This window comes from Vulpes lagopus, chromosome 4 (assembly GCF_018345385.1).
Source record: "Vulpes lagopus strain Blue_001 chromosome 4, ASM1834538v1, whole genome shotgun sequence".
NCBI lineage: Eukaryota > Metazoa > Chordata > Mammalia > Carnivora > Canidae > Vulpes > Vulpes lagopus.
The window spans coordinates 44,743,380-44,758,382 of NC_054827.1; the positions used below are offsets into that span (position 1 = coordinate 44,743,380).

The following is a 15,003-nucleotide window of genomic DNA, read 5'->3' on the forward strand; positions in this document are numbered from 1 at the left end:
TTCAGGGGGGCAGTTAGAGTTGACAACTAATTCAGTTACTCTGGACTCATAAGTATATTCAGATTGTTTAAGTCTCTTTGGGTAATTTACATTCTTCCAGAAAAGTAAGCATTTCCTGTGACCGTAAGTTGTCATAAACTACGGTATTCTTTTGTGATTTTTCAAAATCTCTGCTGTGCCCATAGCTACAACCTCCTTCCTGCTTCTGACATCATTTATGTGTGCCTTCTCTCTTTTTAGCTGGGGGTCTATTTTATTTGTCTTTTCAAAGAATCGGTTGGGGTTTTATTGAGTCTCTAATAGTATTTTGTTTACTATCCTATCAACTTTTATCTATATTCTTCTTCAGGTACTTTCTGTTGTATGTTTTCTAGCGTTTTAAGTTGTGCTCTTCACTTTTTGATTTTCAAATTTTCTTCTCTTCAAATGAGTGCATTTAAGGCTAGTTTCCCTCTAATTGCTACTTGCATTGTGCAGCATAAGCTGTGGGGTTTTTTTAAGATTTTATTCATTTGAGAGACAGAGAGAGAGAGGAGGGGGGTGGGCGGAGAGAGAAGGAGAAGCAGACTCCCCGATGAGCAGGGAGCCCAGTGTGGGACTGGATCCCAGGACCTCAAGATCATGACCTGAGACCATGACCTGAGATGAAGGCAGGCGCTTCACCAACTGAGCCACCCAGGAGTCCCCCCCCCCCCGCTTTTTTAAGATTTATTTATTTATTTGAGAGAGAGAGAGTGCATGAGTGGAGGGAAGAGCAGAGGGAGAGGCAGAGAAAGAATCTCCAGCAGACTCCCCGCTGAGCACAGAACCCAATGTAGGGCTTGATCCCACAACCCTGAGACCCAAACCAAAATCAAGAGTCAGGCGCTCAATGGACTAAGACATCCAGGCGCCCCAGTGTGGCACAAGTTTTGAAATGTAATGTTTTCACAGCCATCCTTTCACAAATATTGAAATTACATGTTCTTCTGTGATCTGTAAATTATTCGTGTGTTTTTAAGTCCCTGAACGTACAGAAATTTTTCTTATTATTTCTAATTTTATTGCATTGAGTTCACAGGATATGACCTTTCAGTGATCTTTGGGGGTTTTTGAGAGTTGCTTAATAAATGGGACTGTTGTATTTACTGGTCCTATTTCTCAATTTTCTCATATTGTTAATGTTTCCTGAATATGCCCCAATGATGGCCAAGAAAACAGTCCCATTTTATAACACTTTTCAGGAAATGAGGAGAAGTGACTATAAATACATACCAACCAGGGAGGAGGCAATAGGAACTGATAGAAGCTCCCAAAGTGATGTTTTTGTTCCAACTCCAACTTTTATTCATTTGAGAGACAGAGAGGACGGAGGGGGGTGGGCGGAGAGAGAAGGAGAAGCAGACTCCCCGATGAGCAGGGAGCCCAGTGTGGGACTGGATCCCAGGACCTCAAGATCATGACCTGAGACCATGACCTGAGATGAAGGCAGGCGCAGACCCAGAGCACACATCTGATGGCAGCCAACATTCAGACAACCAGGCCAGAGACCTGTTCTCTGGGCTCCCAGTGTCCAACACCACAGTCCCCGACCTGAAAAATTTCATCCAAGTCTTTGGGGACTTCACACACAAGGAAATGGCCCACCAGGTGATGTCCAAATGCTAGCATTGGAGATCAGCCAAAAATATGAGAAATTAAGTCTTAAGAGAAAAATGGCACAAGGCATTTGGGATAATCTGCCAAATGAGGGATTTGCACAGTAAAAGTTTAGTGAGAAAGCAGAGTTCTGGCTGCACAAGCTAGACATCCCACTGCCTGTCAGTTTGTCCCCATCTGGGGACTCGTGCTCCGGCATGTCCTCATCAGCCCCCAGGATTTATCCTTTGGCCCTCCGACCCCCTGGCCATGGCTGTTGTACCAGGTGGGTGTCTGCGGCCACAAGCACCATCCCAAAGGTCGCTGGACACAGTGCCGAGGAGAATGGAATGTCCGAGGACTCCCTAAAGGGACAGTGGCCAGTCACACCAAAATCCACCTCGGGGACTCTGCGTATGAGACCAAGAGAAGGACACACAGAGCAGGGCATGAGGAAGCCAAGGGCCGTGGCACAGAGCAGCATCAAAGACAAGGCAGCAGGTGCCACAGCAGACACAAGACAGGAGGTGGGAAAGGTGGCCAGCGAGTCCCCCTTCACCAGCTGAAATACACTTGTTAGGTCCAAATCAAGACCGAGCCCTCCCAGATCCCAAGAACTCTGTGTGATCTGAGCTTCCTGTGTGACCCCCAGGCCACACACACACCCGGTGATTTCTGGGTGTGCTCATCCTGTCCCCTGTGTCCCCCAGCCTGTTTCTCTCACCTCGCAGGACCCCATGTGCACCCCCATGCCACCCTCCCCCCAGAGCCCCTCTAGCCTTGCACACGGACACAGCTCACACTGCTCCTGTAAACAAAGGTTCTCCTGAGCTCACAGGCTTTAAGCCTAATGTCTGGGGCACTGCTCGTCTCAAGCAGGTTTTCAAGTGCCAGGAGAAGGACCAGCTCAGCCCCTCACGAATGAAAAAATTTCAGGTCCTTGCCACATTTCAGAGGCCCCCATCCTCAGGGGCTTTGCTTAATAACAGACTTTTATTTTCTTTTTAAAGATTATTTATTTATTTATTTATTTATTTATTTATTCATGAGAGACACACACACAGAGAGGAGACACAGGCAGAGGGAGAAGCAGGCTCCATGCAGGGAGCCCAGTGTGGGACTTGATCCTGGGACTCTAGGATCACGCCCTGGGCCAAAGGCAGGCGCCAAACCGCTGAGCCACCCAGGGATCCCCTAGCCTTTTCAAAATGATTATTTTTAGGGGCATCTGGGTGGCTCAGCTGTTGAGCATCTGACTCATGATCTCGGCTCAGGTCATGATCTCAGGGTCATGATAATGAGCCCCAAGACAGGCTCCACACTTAGCAAGGGTTCTGCTCAAGATTGTCTCTCTGTCCCTCCCCTCTGTGCACATGTTCTTTTTCTCTCAAATAAATAAATCTTTTTTAAAAATGATATTTAGATTATCATTACTAAACATAGCCGCTAACACGCTGTCCTGAAGCATCTGCATTTGAAATGCTGCCCAAGTCCAGGGCTAGTTTGAGACCAGCAGTGAGAATTTGTTTTACATGAGTTTAACCAGTCAATGACCTTCCAGAAACAAAGGTCTGCTCCAAGGTGTCTCTCTGTCTCTGCTGCTAGAAACTGCAGTCATCTTGCCTCAGGAAAAAACAAATTTAGTTCTACAAGCATCTGTTACAGAGTAGAGGTGATGGCAACTGTAGGAAGGAGCAAGACTGACTCATAGGAAGAGTGTTGGGACCAAAGAGAAGGGATGCCCTCCTGAGGAGCCCAGCTGTACGGGCGCCCTCACATCTCAGGAGGTCTTGCAACACAGAGTGGTCTCTGCTCCTTACAACCCAAAAGAACCCACACAAGCAATCAGGGAGCAACAATGGAATTTCAACCCTAAAAGAAACCTCAGGGAGTGGCTTGCCTACAATGCTCATTTCATGGGTCAGAACTAACTGGTTCAGAATGCTAAGGATCTTGGGGCACCTGGGGTGGCTCTGAGGGTTGAGCATCCTACTTCTGGTTTTGGCTCAGGTCATGATCTCAGGGTCTTGGGATTGAGCTCCATGTCGGGCTCTGTACTCAGTAGGGAGTCTGCTCCAGATTCTGTTTCTCCTTCCTTCTCCCTCTGCTCCTCTCTGTCTCACTTGCTCTTTAAAATAAATAAATCTTTTTATGGAAAAAAAAACTAATAAAAAATAGTAAGGATCTTGGCCAAAGCCACACAGCTATGCTAGACTCCAACGTCTGGCCCTTGATCTAGATTCTTACATGTTGTCTCCAGTTGGGAGGAGCCTTGGAGCTCCTGGAGAGGAGCTGCCATACCAGCGCTTAGGGCCTCTGGCCTGGCCCCACACAAAGGAGATGGCCACCCCAATCTGTGAGTCTACGGGCTTCGCTGAAAACCTACAGGTAACCAACACCACACAGAACTCAATAAAGATACTAGTCATGATCTCTAGCCTGTGCAAAGCGCTTTGAGCCTGTATCCCTTAGAGACATTTCCTTAGGCTTGGGACCCTAGACTCAGAGCCTGAGACAAGGATTCTGTCCAAGGGGAATAAGTACTATTGCCAAGTGCTCTCTGGAGAAGGGGAGTGGGAAGCCAGATCAGGTGGCAAAAAGAGCCAGTGATGGGGTCTCAGCTGGAAACTAATGTCATTTGGTCCCTCAGGAAGTTCTGAGCACACACTGCACTTCAGAGCTGCCCCCCTGCCCACGTTGGCCTCAGTGGGGATTGGCTGGGGCAGCCCCACAGGTAACCAGCTATGACCCATTAGCAGCCAACACTGACAACAGCCAGGAAAAGGGATCTGGCATGGCACCAGCAGCATCTGTGGCAGACATCCTGTCACTGGGGCATCATTACAGTGAAGACCTTGAGGCTTCACCATGTTTGGGAGGGGCTCAGTCGGAGGGGAGTGAGGGATCCAGAGGGAGCATAGACACCGTGGAGGAACTGCTCTGTGAACCACCTGCTTCCTCACCCAGGACTGGCCACTTTCTGGGCCTTTCTCTCCTGGAAATACATTCCTATAAAGCCAGGCCAGGGCAGGCACTGCTGGCACACATTCTAGTCCCCAGGATGTGGTGGGGGCTGCGTGGCTGGGGCCCCAGTGCCCAGTGGAGTGGGCATCTTGTCTCTATGCCCACAAGCAGGCCTCAGAGGAATGCCATGTGTCCTTCTTCTCTCTCAGACAGAAGGGTGGACGAATGTCTGAGTAAAAAGGCCTGCCTTGGGGAGGTGCAGAGTGTCTACACACCCGATTGCCTGAAGATCATAGCAACAGGCCATTTCTGCCTCCGATTCTGGAGTGGGGCATTCAGGACAAGGTCCTCGGTGACTCAGTATTGCTGGTCAGTAGCAGGCGTGCTGGTCTACCCACCTGGAACCCACTCACTGCCTTCTCCTTCTGGCCATCCCCCAGCGAACTGCCCCTTCCCCGCCCACAGACCCCGAGCTGCAGACCCTCAGCGGCAGTGCAGGCCCGGGCCTTGCAGTCAGATCACTGTCCTCCACCATGGAGTCAACGCTGCAACTGGTTCAGACCATCAGGGGACGAACCGAGCCTCAGCAGGCAAAAGACTCCTTCCTGCCCTGCGTGTGAGCTGGGGAGGAGACTCCCAAGAGGGAGGGAGGGCAGCACCAAAGATGGGCTGAGACTCAGCTGTCAGCATCGGGTCACTACACTTCCGTCCCATGAGCCCACGGTGCCCCATTCTGGCGTGAGTCAATTTGAGTTGAACAAGGGTCCTGCCTGATTCACCCCCAACAGACCCACGTTCCAAAGTCTCCTTCTTTGAGTTACTGCCACTCGGGACCTTCCTTGGCTGTTAGAGAACAGCCCCAAATTGATACAGCCCCAAATCTGACTCAAGTTGTAGGACACAGGGACACCCGGGTGGCTCAGTCGGTTGAGCCTCCAACTCTCAATTTCAGTTCAGGCCATGATCTCGGGATCATGAGACCAGCTCCATCCTCAGCAGGAGTCTGCTTGAGATTGTCTCCCTCCCTCTCCCTCTGGCCCTCCCCTCAGCTCATGCTCCCTCTCTGTCTTTGTCTCTCAAATAATCTTAAAAAGAGAGAAAAAAAGAGTAGGACACAGGGGATCCCTGGGTGGTGCAGCGGTTTAGTGCCTGCCTTTGGCCCAGGGCGCGATCCTGGAGACCCAGGATCGAATCCCACGTCGGGCTCCCGGTGCATGGAGCCTGCTTCTCCCTCTGCCTATGTCTCTGCCTCTCTCTCTCTCTCTCTCTCTCTGTGACTATCATAAATAAATAAAAAAATTTTTAAAAAAGGAAAAAAAAAAGAGTAGGACACAGAAGGAAGATTCTGGGGTAAGCCTTGGCCAAGTTCAGGGCCCGTGCCTCACCAACAACTGGAGGGAAATCACTCACCCACGTCTCAGCTACCCAGTGGCAGACCTGATATAACTTTGCCCTCCAGCACTTTCTGCTCCAGAAGATTCCTGGGCTCTGAAACCAAGTGGTCAGCTGCCAAATCTACCTTCAGTGGGAGGACAGTGACAAGCTAGGACAGGATGCATCCATGTCGTGCTTTGCAGAGCTTATGCACATACTGACTTGATTCTCACAACTCTGCAGTAGGAGGACTACAGTCACACATAAGAATAAACTTGGGGAAGACACAGGGCTGGCCAAGGCCCCCCAGCTGGCAGTGTCCGATGCTGGAGCACCGATGGCCGTCGGATGGAGTACTCTGAGCAGCCGACCTCTCAGGTAGTGATGGGAGATCACCACACAGGTTCTCAGCAGGCCTGGCCTCACTCTCACCTGAGCAAGTAGTTGAGGCTACTTGAAGGGGCCCCAATACCCATTACCCAAATCCATACAGCAGACATAATCCAGACTGGGGGTGTGGGTGGGCCACTAAGCTATTCATAGCTGTGCTGCTGTGGTGTTTGAGTTATTCTTTCTATAGCCTTTGGCCACCATGAAACATAACTCCTTGGTATATGATGGAGGCAGAGCTAGAGGCCACTGCCCTGCTCCCGGCTGAGCCCCAAATGACCACTGCTCACACCAGCTGATGTCGAGAGAACATTTATTCCACGTGGTCAGCTCCGCAGTGACCAACGGAAATATCGAGCCTGGACACCTTCACACATGCTCCTGTGTAGCCATATGGGGGGAGGGGTCCCCTCCTGTCCCACTGCCCCAAGGAGGGAAGGATCTAAGGACTCCTAGGGCCACGACTGCCCCAGGGGAGCGAGCTCATGGCCCAGTGAAATGCACCCATGTGTGAACTCGTGGGCCCTCTCCTCATCCTCACCACCAGCCACCCCACAGCCTCCAGCACTTGACCCATCAGCCAGTCGACAAGTATTTCCTGAGTGTTCTGAGCCCAGGCCTGCGCTGGGCCCTGCTGGGGTTCAAGAAGACACGGCATGCCCCTTGCCCCCAGGGAGCTCACAGTCTAGCTGGAGACTCAATGCACACGCAGACACTCAAGCATAGAAAACCGGATTGTTCAGAGGATGAGGATGGAGGGCCTGGTGGAGAAGAGGGCTCAGTGGGGCAGAGGAGGGGCACATTTCAGCAATCCCAGGGAAGACAGAGAAGGTAACAGCAGGTGTGGGCTGCACAGTTACAAGGAAGGGAGGTGAGCTGACAAGCAGCGGAGAAGGGTGGCCCCATCCAGGAGGGCCAAGGATAAGAGCAAGTGGACACTTCTGAAGCACAGAGTACCTCCTCTTCCTCTGACCCCCACCCCCTCCGAGTGGTTTATTACTCCAGGACAAGGCATGGGGAAGATGGTCCCTAAGAACCTATGTGCCAAACTGCATGGGAGACAGGACAAGTAATGTCCCAGGCCAGGAGCTGGGGAGGCCTCTCGACGACCCTGACCAAACCCAGCTTGGCCCTGGGACCTCCCTCCAGACCAGCTCCACTTTAGATTTGATCTAAATCCCATGGCTACAGGCCTCTCCCCACCCCCGAGAGTTTCACTAAATAGAACCTGCACCACAATGTCTGGTTGTCATCAAAAACCCAGCCCAGCCCTCATCGGCCACACCTTTTCAGACGAGTGGTTCATTCTGAGGAGGCCAGGGAGCTCCAGGCCGACCTGCTCAGGGTAAAAACCAAAGTCCTCGCCCCGTCGCAGGCCTGGCATCCGCCCCTCCGTGTGTCCCACTATCCACCCTCTGGGGACAGAGAAGCTCCTCCGCCAGCCCCAGAGCTGGCAGGCACCAGGTGTGAGGCTCCGTCTTCCTCCCCAGCCAACATCATATCCTGCCAGGCTGAACACCCTGTCCGGCAGGAGACAGCCACACAGGATCCCTCCCCCAGGTAGGCTTTGGCTCAAGCTCCTGCTCACCCCACATCCATGGAAATTCCAGCCTTCCCCTGCCATCCCCACAGTGAAATCGGAGCGCAGCTTGTGTGGTGAAAACCAGAGCAAGCACCCCAAGCCAGAGAAGAGCAAACCCAACCCAGAGAGCCTCTGGCAAGGCCTGTGAGAGGGAGGAAAGGTTCCAGAAGCCTGATGCACTGTTAGGCCCTGGAGAAGAAAGTGACTAGAAGGGTCCCCTACTCAGAATTCTTTATTCCTGAATGAGGGAAGGAAGTTCAGCCGGGGGGAGGGAGTAATGCTACTTGTATGGTGGCCCAGACTCTGGGCTCTCGGTCAGGTAAGGAAAGAGTGGCGTTAGGTCCTGGGGCCAAGAACCTCAGCCTGGAGTCCAGGAGCTCTGAAATTGCTTGTAGATTCTTGTGTCTACGTGGGTATGCATGTTTTCCTGGGGAGAAGGTTCATAACATTTGTGAGATTTTCAAAGGGCTTCGTGCCCCCAAAGTATTAAGAACCATTGCTCTCTGAAAGGCAAGTGAAGCCTGCAGGTATGGTTTACACCTGGGGGAAGGCTTTGCCTCTAGAGCCAGGTCTGCTACCGACTTGCTGTGTTCTCTTAGGCCAGTTACTTCCTGTCTCTGGTGGGCCAGGCAGGCGCAGAGAAGCCGGCTCTCCACACAGGCATTGTCCCCGCTGCCACATGACAGTGGAAGTCTATGGCCAGGCAGCCAGGACGAGCTCTTCTCTCGGCCGTGACTCCCAGCAGGTCGGGGAAGGGGGGGATTTTCCACCAGGGCACAGAACCTGCCTCCAATTCCAGGCTGCACGGGTCCCCTCTGCAGGGCACCTCCCGAGGTAGGTCTTCTTAGGGGACGTGTCCTCATGCCAGCGGGCAGGCCCCCGTAGGGCCCCACTCTTAGTCTCTGTGCCCAGATGTGCCTTACACACTGCCCAGAGGTCCTGCCCACTCCACATCTGTTCACGGAGACAAAGAGACCAGGGTCAGGTCTGGGGCTGTGACACGACCCTGCCCAGCCACCCCTCAGCTCCCCCAACTCTGGGGCTAGGCGGGAGTGGTCAGCTGGGCCACCCTGCACTTGTCCAGCGTCTGGAGCCAGTCCTCTCAGCCCCCTACCCAGCACACCAGGATTATCAATCCCATTTACCACCAAGACAACTTGAGTTCAGGATATTCGAGCTCCAGATGTCCCAGGTCCTGGTTGAACCTCTTTATCTCTGCCACTAAGAACTAGGTCTACATAGCAGCAGCCACCTGGTGGCAGGCCAAGGGCCAGTGATTCCCAAGGAGCCACGAAGCTCTAAGGAAGGGCAGCGGGTGGAGACGGGTCTCCAGCACCTAGCAAGGTGGTGGCACAGGCTGGGTGCAGAGCCGGGGCTCTGTGAGTGCAGGTCCCCTCCAAGACCCCAACTCCCTCCCTCCAACCCACTACTGTGGATGCCGTGGCCCCCTCAGGCACCCATGCCACCCAGAGGCCTCACTGCCCAGGATCCTACCACCTGGTCTCTAGTCACATTCCCACCAGTAAGAGATTCTTGCAGGCTGTGCCACACAGATGAAAGGTCTTGGGGGCCAGGCCTGCACTGTTATAACACTAAGTACTGGGACACCTGGGTGGCTCAGCGGTTGAACGTCTTCCTTCAACCCAGGATGTGATTCTGGAGTCCTGGAGTTGAGTCCCACAGTAAGCTCCCTGCATGGAGCTTGCTTCACTCTGCCTATGTCTCTGCCTCTCTTCTCTGTGTGTGTCTCTCACGAATAAATAAATAAATCTTAAAAAACAACAACAACAACAACACTAAGTATTAAGTGACATTTGGAGTAAGCTTAGGTGAGCCTCAGTTTCTTGCTAAATGGCTGAAGAAGCCTGTGCTCTGGAGCACCAACTTGGAATCAGGGGTCTGGGGGCCAGTCCTGGCTCTCCCCTTGGTCAAGCCCCATAGTTCAGCGCCCCATTTTCTCTTGCCCAGATGACCCCACAACCCTCCAGGCTCCTTGCTCATCCCATTTGATCTGTCCTCACAGGGCTTCCATTTCCATTTGAACCATATGTCTGAGATCACTGTGCTCTTCTCACTAAACATCTTGGTGTCCTTTCCCCCTGGCCACAAAGTCCTCTGTATGGCAAATGTGAGTCTCCTCTATCTGACCCCTGCCTCAGAAACCCTCCACCTTTGCTCTCCCCAGAGCACCCCTATTCATCCCCAGAGCCCAGTTCAAGCCATCAGACTGCCTTGGGTGATACCTCCCAGGGCACTCTATAGTATGTCCCTTAGGATGGTCTGCATTACTTGTGTGAGCACCAAGTGTCACCCCTCCAGGCTTTGTGTCTGTGCCTCCTGCCAAGAGCATGGCACGGTGCCTGGCACACCAGGGTGCTCAATAAATATTTCTGGACCAGTGACATCACCCTCTTTTACGTGGTAATGTTTAACTACAATCCTTACAATATCCCAAGGAGAAGTTCCTTGTTAAACCCAACTCACAGAGGAGCAAACTGAGCCATGAAGTGAAGTGACTTCTCAAGTACACCAGATAGTACACGTTGGAGCTAGGAGACCTTGGGGGCTGAGGTGGCCCAGGCATTGTGGAGAGTGGCCCTCTCCACGGGGCTCTCCGCTCTGACATTCTGGGAATGAAGATCTAGGAAGAAGCTAGTCACAGATCCAGAGCCCGGTGCTCCCCACCTCCCACGCCTGTCCCCCCCAGCCCCTGCCCAGGCCCAAGAGGGGCTCTGGCTGGCCCTTGGGTCTCACCTACTCTAGGCCGGGTGAGCCTGAGGACGAAAACCAGCGCGGGGGCAGCTGTGGGTGGCCAGCAGGAGGGTGGAGAAGACTCGGGAGGAGGTGGCCCAAGGCGGGCCACGGCCCACTCTTTCAAGACCCCAAGCCCGCCCTCCTGGTCTCCGGGGATCGCATCCAGAACACGGGCCGCAGCCCCACGCCGGCTCCAGGAGTCCCGGGCGCGGCCCTGGGGCAGGACACAGGCTGCGGCGGCAGGCGCGGCGCGCATCATAGCACGCGGCCTAAGTGGGCCGCCTGGCCGTCGGGGCCGTGGCCATGGCTGCGCTGGTGGGTCTTGAGCGAGCCCTCGCGCGCGAAGCTCTTGCCGCAGCGCGCACAGAAGTAGGGCCGCCGCTCCCCGAACACTCCGGGGCGGCGCGGGTGCGGCGCGGGCATGCGCGCGTGGGTGCGCTGGTGGTTGAGCAGGAAGCGCGGCTCGCGGAAGCAGCGGCCGCACTGTGCGCACTGGTGCGGCTTCTCGCCGCTGTGGATGCGCTGGTGCGTGAGCAGGTTCTGCTTGAGGCTGAAGCAGCGGCCGCACTCCGGGCAGGGGAAGGGCCGCTCGCCGGTGTGCGTGCGCTGGTGCACCTCGAGGTTGTGCTTGACGCTGAAGGCCTTGCCGCACTCGGGGCACACGAAGGAGGCCGCGCGGCCCACCCCGGCGTGCGCCTTCTGGTGCCGCACCAGGCTGGGCTGCTGCGAGAAGGTCTGGCCGCACAGTGGGCAGCGGTGAGGCTGCTCCTCCGCGGGGTGGTGGATGACCAGGCCTCGCTCGTCCCCCAGGCCCTCCTCCCCGTCCCCCGCAGGGGACCCGCCCCCCGAGGACGCCAGCTCTGTCATGGGCGCTTCCAGCCGCAGTCACCAGCCCCTGGGGAGGCAGAAGCAGAGAGAGGAGTCAGGGGAGGGTCGGGGGGTCCGAGGATCAACCGGCCCCCAACCTCAGGGAGGACATTGCACGGGCTTCCCGCAACTTCCTCATCTGCCCCTCAGTCTTGTACAAGCCAGTGCTTCCCTGCCGGAGTGCCCTTCTCTTCTACCACTTGATCACATCCTTCTCAAGTGCCACCTCCTCCCAAAAGCCTTCCCTGACTCCTCCAGCCATCCTGAGCCTTGGGGCCCAACCCCAGGCCCTCAGTCATCACACTGAATGCATGCCACCTGGGTCGTGCCCAGGGCCTCCAGGCATGCCTTAAGGACAGAGTGGTCTCCTTCCTTTAGCCCCAACACCAAGCACCGCACCTGCCAAAAGCAATCACTATATCCTGTTGGGCAACTAAAAAAGGTTTCTAGTGTTGGGAGTCAGCCTGTGCCTGGATAGGCCTTAACTCTCCCACCAGAATCTCAAGGGGGGGGGGGGTGGGCGCATCCCCAATTTGGAGAGAAGGATGGGGTCACCGGTGGTTCAAAGACATTTTTGAAAAGCTGAAAAGAAACAAAACAAAAACCCTGTAAACTTGAAAGTAATCTCAATTAAACATTAAAAGCAGCAGCTCTTTGTTTATCAGAATGAGGCTTGCCAGTAAACGGTTGCAAATCACTGAAACGGAGTGTGAACTCCCAGGGGCTGGTCTCAGCTAGATTCCTCTTGGCATCCCCAACATACCAAAGCCTGGCCAGATCCTCAACAAACACCCAAGTTCAGTTCCATCCCATTCATGCTGGTTCTGCTGAGTATCCTCTTCCCTGGGCACGGTGTTCCTCATATAAATTGTTTCCCATTGTCCTCACAGCAACCCTGGGGAAGCAGCAGCAGTTCTTACTGAGCCCTCCAGTATAGATGGGGTAACTGAGGTCAGCTTACTTGCCCAAGGTCACACAAGGTGAGCCAGGACTGGGCCCTAAGTTTCCTGACTCACTGTCAAAAGCTGTTCTCAATGTAGCAGCTGCTCACCAACTAAATGCCCCTCAAAATGCACATGCACAGAGACACAAGACCACCGCAGAGGCATAGACACCCAAAGCACCATGGCTCCTGCAGGGCAGAGTCTGCTGCCATTACCTCCATGCCCCCCAGAAGACCTAGGGCCCCTGCTCCTGCAGAGCACTGGGGCCTGCTCCGGAGCTGGCTGAGCTGGCACTCCCCTGCAGTCCTCCACCCCCATCAGGGACCTAGACCTCCGCGCAGGCCTTCTCCACACTTTCAGAAATCACTGCTTACTACAACCTCAGTCGATCAATCTGCAGAGTGGGATCTCAGAGACATCCCCTTTGTCTCCCCCTACCCTCAGGCCAGGGTGGAACCCACACCGGCCCGCCACCCCCCAGCAGGGGACCGTCCTCCTGGCAATAGACCCCACCCACAAAGCTTTCCCCAGCCGGCGGCTTTGACATTTGCAGAGGCAGACCATCACCGTCCCCTTGGCCAATCTCAGCCTGGCCTTGTCTCTGGGCGGCCTCCTGGCTCTCCCCAGCTACCTCCCTGACTAAGGCCTCCGACTACGGGGAAGGTCTAAAGCGACGGCCCCTTTGCCTCCCCCAAGTTTCTGCACCCCCTCGCGCACTCACAGCCCAGGCTGCGCCCTTGCTCCTCCGGTCTCCGGCAGTGGCTCTCTCCTCTAGAGTCTGCGCTGCCCAGCGCAAATACGGTAACTCTCCTGCAGCGACTCCCGCGCCCCTTCTCCCTCGCCCCCATCAAGACGGCCCGCCTCCCGCACCGCTGTTCTCACCAAATAGCTGCATTCATCAAAACAGCTGACCCCACCCACCCGACCTCCGCGCACAACCGTGCCAACTCCCGCGGCCGGAGCGACCCCGGAGAAATATGGTAAACTCTGCGTCGCCACCTCGCCCCCCACGAAAATACGTAGGCCTCCCACCCGGCTGCCGCAACCCACCTCACCCCGCGGCGAGCCCCGGCCCCCTCGGGGCGTGGATGCAACCCACCCCCAGCGCCCGCAGCACCCCCTGGGAGCACCACGCAACCCTGGATAAATACGTAATTAAGTCGCGGCGCTCCCCGCCTCCGGAAAGGGCTTGCGCGGCTCCCGGCAAATACGGTAGCGCCCGCAGTGACCCGCCCCCAAGGGTCCGGCACCGGCCTCGGTAAATACGGTAATCTCCCGCCGCGGCCCCGGCCCCGGCCGCCCGGGACTCACGTGGCGCCGCCTCCCGAGCCCGCCGTCTCCTCCGCAGCGCTGCAGTCGCCGGCGTCGCCGCAGACGCACAGCAGCCCCGTGAGGCTGGGAGGTCTAACTCGCCGACGACCTGGCTGGCGGAAAAAGGAGGGCTGCGAGCGCAGGCAGGAGACGGAACCGGGTCGCGAGCCGAACGCCCCGCCGGGGACCCCCCAAGACCCCCGGCCCCAGCCATTCCCATTTCGGGATCCTCCGAGGGCCCAAGCCAGCGGTTAGAGCCTCTCCCTCACCCCCCTCATCCTAAAGCCACGCCACCCTGGCCAGGCCCACGGACTGCCCCCAGAGCCCGGGAAGCAGGGTGCGGGGGCGCTGGCCGCAGAAGCCTTTCCCTGCGACAAAGGGCAGGGGGTGCGGGCAGGGGCTCCTGCCGCGAAGCCTCTCTGAGCCGGCTGGCATGCGTGGGAGACCACCGTCCAAGGGGCAGAATCCGGGTTGCCCCAACTAACCGGGCCTCCCCCCCACCCTCTGGCCGGCTTTATGCCACCAGGACTGCTGGGGACACGGAAGAAAGGACACTTCTACCATCCCCGCCTCCTCAAAACCGGACCCATGACACCTCTAACACCCCTGTGGACACGGCTGCACTGAATTCCAGCTTTCAAACATCCTTCAATAATAATAATAATACCCTTTACCTACACATTACTTGGCTTTTTACAAAGCTTTTTCCCATATATTATCTCGTGGGAGCCTCCCAATAACCGTGTGCCATCTAAGTTGTATAGGTGTCATTATCCTATTTTATAGATGGGAAAACAAAATAAAATCGAAACAGAGCGGCTTCCCCAGAGACTGGCAGCTCTAAGTGGCCCAGCCCAGATGGGAAGGGCAGGCCCACCACCTGGCTCACTCTCCGTGGCACCCCTCTGGTACCTAGACACCACCCACCCCCCCAACAGAAACAGGGTGTGATGATCATGACCGGAAATCATCTTGTCCAGAGTAAAAAAGTGCCTCTGATTTTACACTTCATAGATACAGAAACTGAGGCCAGAAGGGAAAGTGCTGGAGGAATATGAAGTAGCCTTTTCCTCTGTGGCGCCTGCTAGCTGCCAGGTGGCAGACCAGGCGGAGCTCCTTACAACAGATGGTGGATGTGGCTGCTGGGGTGGCATGCCCCTGAGGAGGGGCTCTGGGAGACACAGGCCTCCCAGCCCCATG

General features: G+C 55.4%; 1 protein-coding gene across 5 annotated transcripts; it reads right to left on the reverse strand.

Annotated features, from left to right (window-relative positions):
• Positions 1 to 6,641: 6,641 nt before the first annotated feature.
• On the reverse strand, positions 6,642 to 13,991 carry LOC121488895 (zinc finger and SCAN domain-containing protein 2-like). 5 transcript variants are annotated; one of them, XM_041751167.1, is made up of 3 exons: positions 13,804 to 13,991; positions 10,682 to 11,576; positions 6,642 to 8,881 (listed from the first exon to the last, which is right to left on the reverse strand). In XM_041751167.1, the coding sequence occupies exon 2, from the start codon at positions 11,546 to 11,548 to the stop codon at positions 10,937 to 10,939; it is 612 nt and encodes a 203-aa protein (XP_041607101.1). In that variant the 5' UTR covers positions 11,549 to 11,576; positions 13,804 to 13,991; the 3' UTR covers positions 6,642 to 8,881; positions 10,682 to 10,936. The 5 variants fall into 5 exon arrangements, with proteins under 5 accessions (XP_041607101.1, XP_041607100.1, XP_041607098.1 ...); XM_041751166.1 differs by lacking the exon at positions 13,804 to 13,991 and adding an exon at positions 13,543 to 13,793; XM_041751164.1 differs by lacking the exon at positions 13,804 to 13,991 and adding an exon at positions 13,214 to 13,793.
• Positions 13,992 to 15,003: the final 1,012 nt, after the last annotated feature.